Source organism: Apteryx rowi, unplaced genomic scaffold (genome assembly GCF_003343035.1).
Source record: "Apteryx rowi isolate R43461 unplaced genomic scaffold, aptRow1 scaffold_289, whole genome shotgun sequence".
Classification (NCBI taxonomy): Eukaryota; Metazoa; Chordata; class Aves; order Apterygiformes; family Apterygidae; genus Apteryx; species Apteryx rowi.
The window spans coordinates 252,980-267,450 of NW_020449296.1; the positions used below are offsets into that span (position 1 = coordinate 252,980).

General features: G+C 42.5%; 1 protein-coding gene across 1 annotated transcript in view; it reads right to left on the reverse strand.

The window, feature by feature from the left end:
- UNC13B (unc-13 homolog B) overlaps positions 1–14,471 on the reverse strand; it is a 189,036-nt gene that overhangs the window by 58,764 nt on the left and 115,801 nt on the right. Inside the window, 5 exon segments of the mRNA XM_026069194.1 lie at positions 271–339; positions 1,332–1,482; positions 4,002–4,165; positions 6,564–6,679; positions 7,660–7,829. Of these exon segments, the coding sequence (XP_025924979.1) occupies positions 271–339; positions 1,332–1,482; positions 4,002–4,165; positions 6,564–6,679; positions 7,660–7,829 (670 nt within the window).

Genomic DNA, 14,471 nt, shown 5'->3' on the forward strand with positions numbered 1-14,471 from the left:
ACTGCATTTCTGAGAGAGCATCAGAGATAAGTATAGTTCACAATTTTTAAATTATTTCAGAAGTCTTGAGGTAGTTATAATGCAAGAAAGAATATGGTTTAAGTGCTATCCAAAAGGAAACCAGAATTATGCATCTGAGCAACAAGCTGGTCACAATTCCATAAGACACAGAAATTACCCCAAAATTCAGACATATGAGAAAAATCCAAGCTGCCTGTTTCCCCTCTGCCCATGAGAATTACTGAAAAGATTCTGCTTATGGACACTTACCCTGTACATCGAAAGATCAATGCGAAGTGAATTATGGAGCTGGTCCAGAAGTTTCACAAATCGTTCTTTCTGTCAAGCAGAAAACACCAATAAACATCACATATCATCACTGTCCAATTGATGCTCAGAGTAAGAAGCAAGATATCAGAGAATTAGTGTCAGATCTCAGGAGAGTGGGAGGAAACTGTATTGTACAAACAGTATTTTCTTTGGATTCCTACATTTGCTGTTACACTGTAATTATTTTTGAAGCTTGTAAAACACTAGAAGTGTTGGAAGAATACTCCATTATCATTTTGAAGTAGAGGTAGAACGAAACAACCCTGATATCTAGAATACAATTTGCACTAAGCTTATATTTTAGAGAAACTGTTCAGAGGTGAGCAAAAGAACAGGCATAAAAGGGTCTACTGCAAAGCAATGACACAGATCCAAGATCTTATGTATTAGTTCAATGACAAGTATTACAGGTGTTTCATGACTACAACTATCTTCTTGGAGTCAGGTCTCTCCACAGGATCCTGGTTTTGCATTGTGATCATCTCCGCATTCAAATCTACATATTCTCTGTCTGACAGGGGAATTCGAGCTATTGCAGATAGTTTCCCAGTGTGCTCAACTCCACCACATATTACATGACAAAGAGTTGAACTATTAGGTGCCAGGCTTTTCTTTTCTTTTTTTTTTTCCTCCTTCCCCTCCCCTTTAAGCAGTAGCTGTTTTTAAAAACAAAGTTCTGAAACCATCAGACTGCACGTTATATTTTATCAACAGCATCACCACGCAGAGTTTAATACAATTTGCTCATTTCCATACCATCTGTGCTCCAGTGCAATTTGAACACAAAGAGTAAACATGACAATGCATTACACTGATGAATATCTAAACTGTGTGAAGATGACAATAAACCACGTTCTGCTTTGTCTAGAAGAGCTCTACAGCTTAAAGCTCCTCACAGATCTAACGTTCCTTAAACAGAGCTAGTTCTTTATTGAAAGGCAGAAACGCCATAGGCAAATCAAATAAGTCCGGCTGTAACATCACCAAACACAGAAACATACCCCAAAATTGGAGGCTGCAAAGCGGTCCGAAGCAGACACATTCGTGGAGGCAGTTGTGTGCGCGTAGTAAGCGTTGATATTGGCAAGTAAGGTGCTCATCACAGCTGGCACACCTGGGCACATGTATTTGGAGGAGAGACATGCAAAGTGCCTGCAACAGAGAGGACAGTCCTGGTCATTCTGGTCTCTCTTGTATAGCACAACTTCGTTTTCTGCCTATAGTCTCCAGAACCAGCTCTCAGCCCACTGTTTCCTACCCCTTTAACAGCCACATGGCTCTACTCAGCACCCTGCACAGATGCAAGTTCTGCTTTCTCCCTTCTAGTAAGTCTCCAACACCTTGAGTTTTTTAGAAAGATACCATCAAAACAATAGATACTATAGAAACAAGAACAACTCCTACACTACAGCCCTTTCCACACTATAAAATAGCTGCTCTTCTCAACAATTCCTTGTCAATAACTTGTGATTAGGTGAAAACTTGGGTCCCAATGCCAATTACAAGAGTCAAGCCTGACACAAGGAGATTACTATAAGTTTTACTGCTCCTTGAGGTAGCCACAACTTCTGAGGTGACACGAGGCAGCAGCAATTGCAAAGCATTCGAGCACAGCGAGATCACACACTAGTAGTTGTGTGCCACGCTGATACTCGATTCCTTAGGGCTAACCCTTCCCTCCTGCAGGAAGCATGCAGGCTCATCTGCATTTTCTCATTTAGTTGCTCTCATTACAGTGCAAGGAACCCTCCTGCAGGAAATCTCAAAATTATTCCAGAAGCATTTGGGCTTGTGAAATGATTAAACAATCACAGAAAATCCGTTAGACACGAGGAAAAAAAAAAATCAGAGCTTAAGAAGGCTGATATGAGAAAAGGCAAGTGAATTTCATTCCAACAGACAGGAGAGTTGGGCAATTTTTAAGTAGTTCTCTGTGCAGGAATCCTTACAAACCTCCCAAACCAAATTTAGGAGCAATTTTCTAAATGTAGCTTTCTCCCCACGGAGCTGATCACAGACATAAGATTTTGTGCAAGTTATCCTGAAAATAATTATAATCAAAAAAGTTCCAGGGAGAGGATTTCACACAAATTCACAAACCAGTATTTCAGACAACCATATGATACTGATGCCTCAATGTTAGCTTGCTGGCTACATGACACCCATATACCAACAGGTCATTTAGGCACTCTTGGTAAATAAAGATTGAGACTGATCAATAAAGGCACATCAAGTGCTTTTGTTTAGCTTGAGGAAGAAAAGGCTTAAGTAGTGGGGATCTAATTGACATCTTCATTAATTAATAGACAGGGTAGAGTTAGCAAGAAGATGGAGACAGATACAGTATCTGAGAGTAAAAAGACAAGTGGCAACATGCAGCACAGGAAATTCCGACTAGGTTTTTCCAACTTTTCCGAATTTCTTCTCCAGAAAGCTCCTGTCCTTGGACAAGAGAGAGAGGTGGTGGTTCACCATCCTTGGAGATTTTCAACAAACTGAACCTGACTCTGAGCAACCTGATCCAATTTCCAAGTTAGCCCTGCTATGAGCAAGAAAGACGACCTCCAGAGGTCCCTTTCAACAAGTCTACAGAACAATGATGTTCCCTTTTCCAGCTGGTTCTTTTTTCCATCTTTGAACAAATGTCTCTGAAAGACCTATTTTCCACACACAAACCCTATTTTTACTATTACAAAAATCCCTGAAATAACAATATCCACAATGTGCAGGCAGACTAACTGCAGCTATTCATGATAAGCCCTCGACAAGAACATCCAGTCACGGCAGGCATCTCATTAATTTCAGCAATTTCTTTCTACTTTGGCTTAAATCAACAGATAGAAGGGTGCTTGCAAGGAGACATAACTGCAGATCATAACTAGTCCAAGGACATTAGGTTGACTCAAAAACAAATCTTTCAGCTTCAGATGTGGACTTTTTTTTACATTAGTCTGTTGCATTTAATATTACACTTGAAACAAGAAATGAGCTAGGTGTAGTACTACTAGTCTCTAAAAGAAGGGCTAATCCCAAACTCAAGTTCAAGTACAGTGACCAAGAAAATGCTCTTGAAGATCAAGAATTATATTAGCCTAACTCCAAACGGTACAAATCAGTGGATCCATTACTCAAACTTCCTATAAACAGCTAGTTCTCAACAGCATCTGGGAAAGCAGTGTTTTCACAGGACTGTATCAATTCCCACAACAGACCTGTAGGATTAACACTTTCACAAAACTTCTTCCCTTCTCACACCACCAGAAATCTTTACTGGGATCCTCGGACAATACCTTTTCAATGTGATAGTGTTTAAATAGACATTTTAGAGTCTTAAAACAAAAGTGGATCAATTATCAATAATAAAGTACACTCATTTACACTACTGAGGTTGGTGTAACGCCTTAGAACTCATTTTAAAGGTAAAGATGCTCACACAAACTGCTCTGATGGATGCCTAATTCCAGCACTTTCAGACATTAATTTCTAGACTTTGAGGAAGGTAGTGATTCAGAGATAGGCAGTCTCTTCCTGCTCACAGTAATCCCTCAAAGGAGTAGCTGGCAATGCCAATCCCCTCACTACCAACCAAATTTAGTCTTCGGACTCAGAAAAGTCACATCAATTAATTAGACTGAACATTTGCACTATGGACTACACAAAAGGCATCTTACGTCATGGCCTGGTATATTGATTCAATGCCGTAACGCATCGCAAATTCGTCCACTATCTCTTGAGCTGTCTCATCAAAATACACCTTCCAGGCATCATCTCCTTTGGCATCAGGAATCTTCACCACCCCATTCCCTTGCACGTCTGTGAGATGGTGGAAGAGGTTCTGAAATACAAAACAGAAACAAAATTATATGTGAAGATGCTGAAGCCTCCAAGTGAGTTTTGTTGTCCTGCTTGGAACTGCCCTGAGAGAGTAGACACTGAAGGCAAGTTTCCTTCCCCTTCCTCTTTCCTTCCTCTCTGCCCACTATGTATTTTTACGCTTGACTTGTTTTTCTTCTCGAGTGTTCCCAGCCAGATTTTTCACATGCATACCTACCATTTTACCCACCATACTTTGTGAATGATATAGAGGAGTGCTTCAATGCAGTGAAATAATAGACTAATTAGTTTCCTGAAACCTACACATTTCTGTCCTCAGAAAGAAATGACTTAACATGGACAAGCTGTTTAAACTAGCTGATATAACAGTTCTGTACCAGCTTTATAATTATTATTATATAGCAGAACAGTCCAAACAGAGTTTTTTCTAAGAAGCAGGACCCTTAACAACTAGACCCTTGCATTATTATTCATCGTAACCTTTCACTTTATCTAGGAACAATGAAAAGGCTTTCATTTATTATTGGTGTGCAGAAATTTCATGTTCAGTTCAGTGGGTTTCTCAGTAATCCTCAAATTCATGTCAGTTACGGATTCATCAGCCTTTCAGACAGCTGCCTTCCTGTAGTTAAGGGATGCAAAAGTCTTACGATCTAATTAGGAGCTATAGGACTCTGCTTTACACTGCTATTTCTCCTGATGAGATTATTCTAGGTGTAAACCATTTTCATTTTATGATGTACAAATAACTCCATGAAAGAAGGTGATGCCTAGAAAGAGACATCTCTGCAAAAAAGGGGGGAAGCAAATGATCATGCATGCTTAGAAGGAAAAAAACCTCAAAAAACAAAACAGCTTAACAAACAGAAGCAGTCACTCAATTAAAAACTACAAAAACTATATACTGAAGGACACAGCACAGCCTACTAAACAAAACTGATGTTCATCTAAGTCTAATATCTGTCTCTTCCCTGATAAGGCCAGAAGACACTACAGGGTTCATCTAGCCAAGTGTCTAAATAAATAAGTTGTTCCCATAGCTGAATGTTCCTCACTGTGACACATCTGTCCTTCTCTCAATCTGAATTTGCTTAAACTTCACTGGACCTTGTGATATTTTTATCCATCAGGTAAAAGGACTCTGATTACTACTTCCCATTCAGGCACTTAGAGACTGAATCTGTCGCCTGCCTTCTCTTTGGTAAATAGACTGGGCATCATGAATCTCTCAGGCCCAGAGTTTTCCCTTTTAGTCGTTCTCACAAGCCTTCTTTCTGAATTTCTTCCAACTTCTAAAACACTGCCCACCCAGCTTAGACCTTATTGAGCCAGATCAGCACCCTGTGACCATAGCTCATTTTCGGTTCCCCAGTAGTCACTCATAGCTCTATGGCAGCACAGCAGCACACAGGAATCTAGGCCACCCGTACCTACATTGCTCAGTGACCAGAGTCAAAGCCCTTGCCAGAACAGAGCTTACTCATAAAGCAGCTAAGGTGGAAAATCCATCTTTTCGCATGGATAGTCACTCTTCTAACTTTCTTCAGGCAGGTGAGTTTAACCACAGTTTTTACTGAGGAAACTAAGAGCTTTTCTGTAACTCTCCTGCCTCACAGAATACTTGATGCCATTTTCAGCTGCAAATTTGCAGGACATTTGGCAATGGCCTGTAGCTTAGCAGTTACTCTATAGTAATGCCACTCAGTTCTTCCTGTGTTTCCTCAGTTGTCCTGCTTGGACAACACAACCAAGTCCAAGCACTAGGCTCAGCTTTGCTGAACCATGCAATACATGCTGACTGTGCAGATGGAAACTGCAATGATGTACTGAAACTGCTCCTCACTATCAGCGATATGCAATGTGTTTTGTTCACTGTGCTCAGAGACTGGGATAATAGCAAGAAACACTTGCTACTATCCCACGGAAATGCTGCATATCCAGGACCCTACAAGGTATGAGCAAAGTTTATTTGTGAAGCAGATCTGGCCTGGAATCTGCCATTTGAATAGCCCTGCCCTGAAGAAAAATGTAGGTATTGTACATGCTGAAAACACGGCTTGAGGAAATACAGAAGTTTCCACGTTACACTTGTGGGGGGCTCTGAGCTGGACTAACGCCTGCTCTCAGCACGACAGCAGCGCAGCTGTGACAGCACGACGGAGTGCTACAACACCGGCTGAGCCGGGCAGTGCTCGCCACGGGGCAGACAGCCTAGAGCCTCCTCCGCCTTCCTGACAAACACGGGTCTGATGATTCAGCATGTTTCCAGGCCTGTGGAGCCTGGAAAAGAATAGCTTATCTAGGGCAAGGAGGAACATTTCAAAGAAATAAATGTCAGAAAATTGCTTCTTCAACAGAAAGGAGGAACACGGTAACGACTGAGCAGAACAGCTCCTTACCTCGTGAAGGCAAGTGTACTGAATATGATATGGAGCCACCTTCTCCTCCCCTTTGATCTCCACGCTGATATGCAGGCGGATAGCCCCAGACACCGCAGACTTATCTGTTCTCTTCTCTAGAAGGAAAATGCATCAGCAATTATGTGCATTTTTCACATACGGAACGCAGCTATCTGGGGGTGTCAACATGGGAAAAGAGACTGCTGGAAACTCAGGCTGAACTCGGGGTCAGATTCACTGCAGAGAAAACTGACTATGACTTCTTTTTTCTTTTTCTTTTTTTTCCTTCAAAACATTAAACACTAAGTAGGCCTCAGGAAAACAACTGCCATGATACACTCTCAGGATGACACATCTAGCTACCACTATGCACATTTCTAGACATAAACTAGCCTTTCTGACACCAATTGTGCTACAGGGTCCCTAGACTTGGACTCAGTCAGTTGAACTGGAACTACCAAGGAATATACTGCAAACCTCTCCACACTAAGGCTCATATGACAGCAGGCAAGGGAATTCAGCATACATATCCCATGGACAGCTAAGACAAGGTTTTCACCAAGACTAGCATTAAAATGCCAGCGTGCCTGGAATATGCTGCTCAAATCCCTTTTTAAGAATAGGGTTGACTGATGAGGAATCTCTTCCTGACTTCACCATGGTCCTGAGGCTCCTGAGAATTGCTGATGCTGTCTCCATCAAGTAAATTTTGCATTTCCTAGGATTACTGTGCCTGTCAATTCAGCACCATCTGGTTACGCATCATTTTTTCCTTCCAAGTCCTATTTTTGCCACATGAAAAAGGCCTCAACAACTTGCCAGCCCAGTGCAGTGCACTAACAGACTGGTAAAATTTTTACGTCAGCCCAAAAAGAAAGAGCACAGGATAGGAAATATTCCTCCAGCATCAGTAGCGTCCAACCCTGTGCCAAGCATTCACCCACAGTACTTTCCAGTGCCTGTAGGGAAATGCTATACTGCACTTCTCCATTTTAGCTGGGACCAAAGCCTTGCAGCACATCCACCCTTGAAATCATCTAGGCTTCCCAATGCTCCCAAACACATGATACTTTTTCAGTCCCAAAGCCCCACTCACCAAGGTTGTACCACACATCCATCTCTCCGCTCAGCGTACGAACTTCAATGATAGTCTGTCCCAGGAAATCATCCGACTCGCGTTTCAGCCTCTGCTTGACGCGAGACTTAATGTCATCATCTTCATCCCACACTCGCACCTTGATTCGGTCAGAGGAGTTATGGCACTCACTGCGAACAGGACATGTGATGTTGAAGAGTGCAAGCTTCAGGTGTCATTTCTACACTACATGCTTTACATTCATTTTGACCTGCTTGTCTAACAGTAGAGGGATGCATAAACATAAAATTTAAGTAATTGCCTATTTAAATAAAAGGGTAGCCTTTGATTGGAATCGCATGACAATTTTTTGATGCATTCTAACTGCTCCTATGACACAATGGATACCGCACATCTGATAGAGGCCGAATAAGAGGGCCCTGCACTGATTGCAACCACCAGCTTCAGACTTGTAAGTGGCTGCAGCTCTCCTGCTGTTCCTCACTCCCAGCATCGGCTCCCTGAACTCATGAATCATCTTCACTGTTCTCACTTTTTCTGCTATGAAGCACATAAAATCCCAATGATAGCTAGGCTCATGCATCGACCTGCACACCCCAAAAAGAGCAATGAGCATCTCATTAGTTTCTGATATCCTTCCCCACCAATGGTCTCATGTTACACTGCAAGCATTAGGGACTATTTCTGTCTGTGCATGTGTAGTGCCTAAGAAAGCAGGGTCCAGGTCTATGACAAGGGCTCCTCAGGTTCTCTGCTAATAAAAATAAATAAATAAGTAGCTCAGGTGGAGATAGTTCTCTTACTTCAAGATCCTCACAAAGCAATAGTGTATTAATGTACAATACATTACAATTGGATGATACAAACACTGCCTGTGCATGGGAGGATGTGGTGGGATACAGCAGTTGTAACAGAGTTGGTATTTAATTCCTGGAATTGATGCTGCCTATTATTCACAGCTCAGACTGATACTTGCTCTGTGCCACAGGCAGGTCAGTCAAGACATTTCCTTTAAAAAAAGCAGTTTATCGTTTGCTGAATCTGCACCTTCAGCCTAGTGCACAGGAAGAATTCGCAGCCTCCCTCCCTGTGTAGGTGTTCAGATACCTTTTGTAGACACAAACAGGCTCCTGGATAGCAGAAGTGGGTAGAAGGACCATATAATAAGAGCTCTGCTCATTTATAGGCCACACAATACAATAAAGCAATTTGAATGCTCACACGAGACCATGACAAGAGTGATTACTCACCATAACCACTACAAATGTCTGCCTCAAGGAAATAAAACCTATGAAAACAGGCAACTTCTGCTGAAGGCCTGTTTTCTAGCCTTTTTAACATGCTGCATCTGTTGCTAAGCAACAGGGAGAAGGAAGAAATGGGTCAGAAGAGATCTGCTAAGCCTGGTCAATAAGATGTGACAGTGACTGGCATTTGCATGCTCCTTACCAAGAAATCTTTTGGGCTCCTATTGCCACTAATGTGATTCAGGACTGCTTAACAGACACCCAGGCAGCTCCTACAGATTTTTTACAGCTCAAAGGAATACCTGGAGATTATATGGAGAAACTTTGAGGCAATTCCAGACGGTTCTGACCACTGCTCAAGACTGTCCGTGCTCCCTTCCTTTTCTATGCAATACAGGAGTATATTTAGAATACAGAAGAAAGAAGGTTCAGTGTTTCTCTCCTGCCTTTATTCTTCCCTTCCTCCTCCTCCACTTCAAGGATGTCCTCCTTCAACAAAACCATGCAGCAAACAGTCACGAGCAGGGAATGCTTGGACAGTTGCTCTCTGTAGCTCTCAAACTTATCTGAGTGCATTGCCATGTCTACAGGCAGCAGAGCATAAGCACTTAAATCCTCTGTTCCCAGCGCAGCGCAGTAATGTACGTTTTGGCAGTACCTCAAGAGGCTCAGTGTTCAGAGATATATGGATGCCTAAAGACACAGATTGGCACAGTGGCATTTACAAAGCACCAGCAAGTTAACTCCTGACTCCTTCAGACCTCACCTTCTGGTGCTCCAGTTCTTCATTACGACAGCTTCAATCTCAGTTCTTTGCTACCAATGGTCAAAACTTCGCACCTTCATTCAGGAAAGCATGCAAGGTGTCCAGACATAAATCTGCTCTAGGTGCTCCTGCGTGCACGTCCCATGCTCCTGGAATGGCCGACTGCCCTCCTTCACCTGGCCACAGCAGTGCAACTTGCTGCGAATGGCCACAGGAAGCTTTTAAGTAGCATTTACTGAGCTACTGAAGTTTCCACTTTACCATGCATTTCTCTGCCATTTTTAAGAGACTTCTCAATTCATATTCCTTATGCTGTTCCTATGCCAGAAAGAGTGCCTTATCACTGTTTCACAGCAGCTGAAATCCTTAGGCTGGTGGCTTACCCTTCAAACATCACCATTTATAAGTCTGTAGGAACCATAGTCCTTGTTTTCATCAAAGCAAGACGGTTGTGTCAGCATCAGTACACCTTCCAGAGAGCAGCCCAAAACAAAACCATGAACATGTGGGGATTTAGGCTTGTTAACTGATAACAGGCTTGATAACTAATGAAAAATATTAGCTTTCAATTTGTGACAGAATGATAACAACTCAGCAAGACTGTTGCTAGAAACTTGCCCTGTCATAACACAGGAGACAGCACATTTCTAAAAATGCCTGCCCTGCTTGCTGCTACCATTTGGTGAAGTCTGATTTTCTAAGGATCTGTATGCACACATATGCCCATCTGGTCCCTCTTGTATGATGAATCCCCACAATTTTCACAAGAGGAAGCAGACAGAGGAAATGCACCCTTATATCCCACCACAAGGAAGAAATCACGTATGAGTTCAGACACACTTCAGGATAGTCTGATGGCCTGAAAACCAGGCTCCCTTCGTTCTGTGGCCCAGAAATTTTCTCCTTCTCTGTTATAGCCATAGTTTTTTGATGTTTTCAGTGATGCCTTTTTATATAAAGAAGTTACTTTGGCATGTCAAACTACCAAGTAAGGTAATGTTTTCAGGAAATAGCACACAAAATTTGCAAAAAACCCCCAAACCAACCCAAACCAAAAGAAAAAAAAAAAACACCAAACCAATAAATAGTGAACTTGTTTCCATGAAGTTTTTCTCCCTGAAGCCAGTGGTTGCAGGAGCTGTGGAACTAGCAAGGCCTGGTTCTGCAGACTTGCACCCTATTCCACCCTCTACCTCCAGCTTTTCTGCCACTTACCCCTTTAGCTGTCCCCCAGCCCCAAACCATGAGTTCCCCACACAGGTTTCCAGTGCTTTCAATACTCTGGTCTTTTCCCATGCCCCAGCTGCCAGCTGGGGTGAGGGGAAGCACAGGAGGCTGTTATTAATTCTGAGCTACACACACAGTGGCATGCTAACTGCTGAATATTCATTACAGCTTCTCCCACAATGGAGTTAATAATTTGGGTCTTTGTAATCCAGCTCCAATTTCCACACACACGCACACACACACAACCCCCCCCAAAAGTGTAGAAACTTATTCCTAGGTTCGAGACCTCTGCCCATCTGTAAAGTTTGGTAGAAACTGGCTCAGAAGTTGTCAGGGGTCTGGGACAGAGTACGGCATATCCATCTTCTCCTCAAGAAAGTCAGGAGAATAAAAAGGAGAATTGTCTAAAAATGACCAGAACAACACTTTCAAGCCAATGATTTGTACTCTGAGGTGGAAAAAAGACAATGACAATTGTGCTGAATTTGTTAATCAGTTATTGCTTGTGCTAATAACATTTGCAGGATTGTTACTCAATCTCTACACTGCAGGAACACTAATGCCAAATGAAGTCATACATCAAAGTCGTAGCTAAACAGAAAGTTTGTAAAGTTCTACAAAAAGAGATACAAAGGTATACCTATAAAACTGTGTGTCCAGCAGGTCACAAAGTGAATTGCAATCAAGACCATAAATTTAGACCATGGAGAGTGCCACAAAGGAAACTAAAGCCTTCTGGCACTATTAGGTCACTTTGATGATTCTACACTCAGGAAGAGAAAGAGAGTCAGGTAAATACCGTAAGGGCTTTTCCAGTTCCTTTTGTATCACATCTGCATGGACGTTTCTTCTCAATCAATTTCTCATCTCAAGAAATGTGTTAGCAACAAGTTAACTCAGCAAGATACACCAAACCATCAGTTTCAATCCACTAATGCTGCAGCACAACCTACATTTTACATGTATAACATGCACTGCACAGATTAGAAAGGTGAGAAGCCAACACAACCCTATTATTCAACACGCCCGTTTCACATAGAGACGTTTCCTTATATTTTGTTGTGTTCTCGTATTTGCTGTCTGAAGAACAGGAAAGCCCAGAGGCCCCAAATGCAATCAGGACTCTATTGTGCCTGGCAGCTCACAGCAAGGCAGGGCTCCCTGCACTCCCTTGCAGAGCTGACAGTCTAATAAAGACAAAAAGCAACAAGTAGGCACAGCAAGAACAAACAGTTGAAGTGCGGGAGCAACAATATTTTGCAGATTTGGAAGTAGGTCAGTCAAGCCCAGAATTAAGTAGCTTTGCTGTGCTCTGATATTAAAAAAATATTTATGTCCAGAGCGCCTAATGAATATTTCTACAGCCATATGCTGTGAGCAGTTTCCATTCTGCATCATGGCAGACACAGCTCTTGAGGAGGGACTGTAAAGTTTCACAGTCCAGAGCAAGGGGACAGTTCATACAATGCTAGAGACACATAAAAAAAGTGCAGAGCTGCTTGCAGGAAGCATGGGGGGGAGTGCAGGAGGTGGGAAAATGCAAAGGAGAGAAGTGCAGACCAGCAGGAGTTCAGGACTTGTCATCACTTCAGTTTCTGAGGAGCAAAGCTTCCAAAAAAAGCAAAGCAGATTTCTGGAAAATCAGAAAGGAAGGGGTAGTTGTACCATCCAGTATGAGGCAAAAAGAGCCCAATAAAGAATTATAACAACATACATAGAGGAAGCAGAAAAAAGTTGATGTTGGGAAACGATCTGGCTGAAAAAGCAAGATGATTTGGATGTGGTTCAAACAGCAGCATCTTGAAAGAGCAGAGTCCAATTTGTAGGTCTGTTATGGCCAACTTCAACAGGAAAGGAAGGCAGAAAACTTCTAAGGACTGCTTAATTTTTAAATAATGCCAAGACTCCTCTATCAGGGCAGAAAGAAACAGCGGAGGAGACACTGAAGGCAAAATCAGAGAGGCAAGAGAACCAGGGTAAAATGTGGAGCAGCTTAGAGGTTAAGCATGACAACACAGGCGCGTATGCCCTGAAATCCAGCTGCTGCTGTCTAAGAACAAAGAAATGAGTTTTCTGTTCTTATAAGCATGAAGCTCTTTTCTTAGGGGAACAAGTACAATCGTTTTGCTGTTACCCAACGCTACAGCACTGACTGCACAAATTAATCGTGCAGCTCTCCAAACTACAAAGAACAGATAAAGTGATTTGGAGCGTTACAGCTTTAGCTACATTAACTCAGCTTCCCAACAGGCACTTGCTGCAAGGCATCAACTCTGCGCTCAAATCCGGGTTTCACATTGGTCACTGAGCAGGGAAACAAGCGGGATTTTATCATACTGCCAGTTTCATTATCTGCAGTGCCTGGAGAATACAGAAAGCAGGACAGTCTGTATGGCCCCCACCATGCAATGAGCAAAGGCTGAAGGTGCAGCGTTTCAGTGACGTTTATAAACATAGTGGTCTCAGAAAGGGCAGTCTTAAAAACAGCTTTGGAACAGTCACATATAATCACAGTTTACTGAAAGATGCTGAGCTTAGTAACAGGCTCAGCTGCCGAAAGGAAGATTGCAGAACCAAATAAACTTATGGGTGACAACCCAGTGGTTAGCTATGAGGTAGGTCCATCCCCAAAAGTTTAGCAGGAATGTATATCATCTGCGGCTCTGCATGTCCTAAAAAAAATATTGGTTATCTACTAGCAGCAGGCACTGCATTTATTTTAACTCAGTTACTCCTCTGCAATGAGGAAATAAACATGCTTTTTGAAAACCATCCAGTGACAATGTAATCTGTTTCAGGCAAAGGTTTCATGCCCACCATTCATAGCGTCAGACACAGCTGTATTCAGACAGGACAACTTCAATAGGATATTATTTTAAAATGAACGAGTCATTTTGTGCCCAGGCCAAGAAGCCCTGCACAGTCCTGTTGGGAACAGCTAACTTCTAGCGCTCATGCTCATTAAAGACTGGAGCACTTCTTGAAAAAAAGGCATAGACTAGCACCCTCCACCGAGCCCAGGGCTTTCCCTTTAAAGAGAAACTCTGTCTTACAGACAAAAGTTTATTCTCCTAAACATTGTCTACCATTGCAACCTGTTCAAATGGATGCTAAGCTTCAGCCCCCCCCCTCAAAAAAGTCTAAATGAAGAATTAAATTGCTTAATTAGATTGAATAGCTTGAAAATATTTTCTATCTAATATTACTGGGCTGTTTCTTACAGAAGTGCAGATCTACCAAAACTTTTAAGTTCCAACAAGTTTTGTGAAAAGTTAGTGCTAGATGGAGCAAAAAAACCCAAACAAGCTGCTGTATCAGGGCTAACTGGCTCACATGTGCCGATCAATCCAGACCTGCAACTCAGACCCAGTTGCAGGCATGCTCCGTGCTGTCTTCTGTCCAGCCAGAGAAGTCTACAAGGCAAATGAAGGAGTTCACCTATAAGCCTACTCATCATACCTCCAGGGAAGGGACCTGGGATTTATTGCAGAAGATGAATGGGATGTAAACCCCATAGTGCATGCTCACAGAGCGACTTGCTCTGCATTGCAGCCATGGCTGGGATCCCCCAA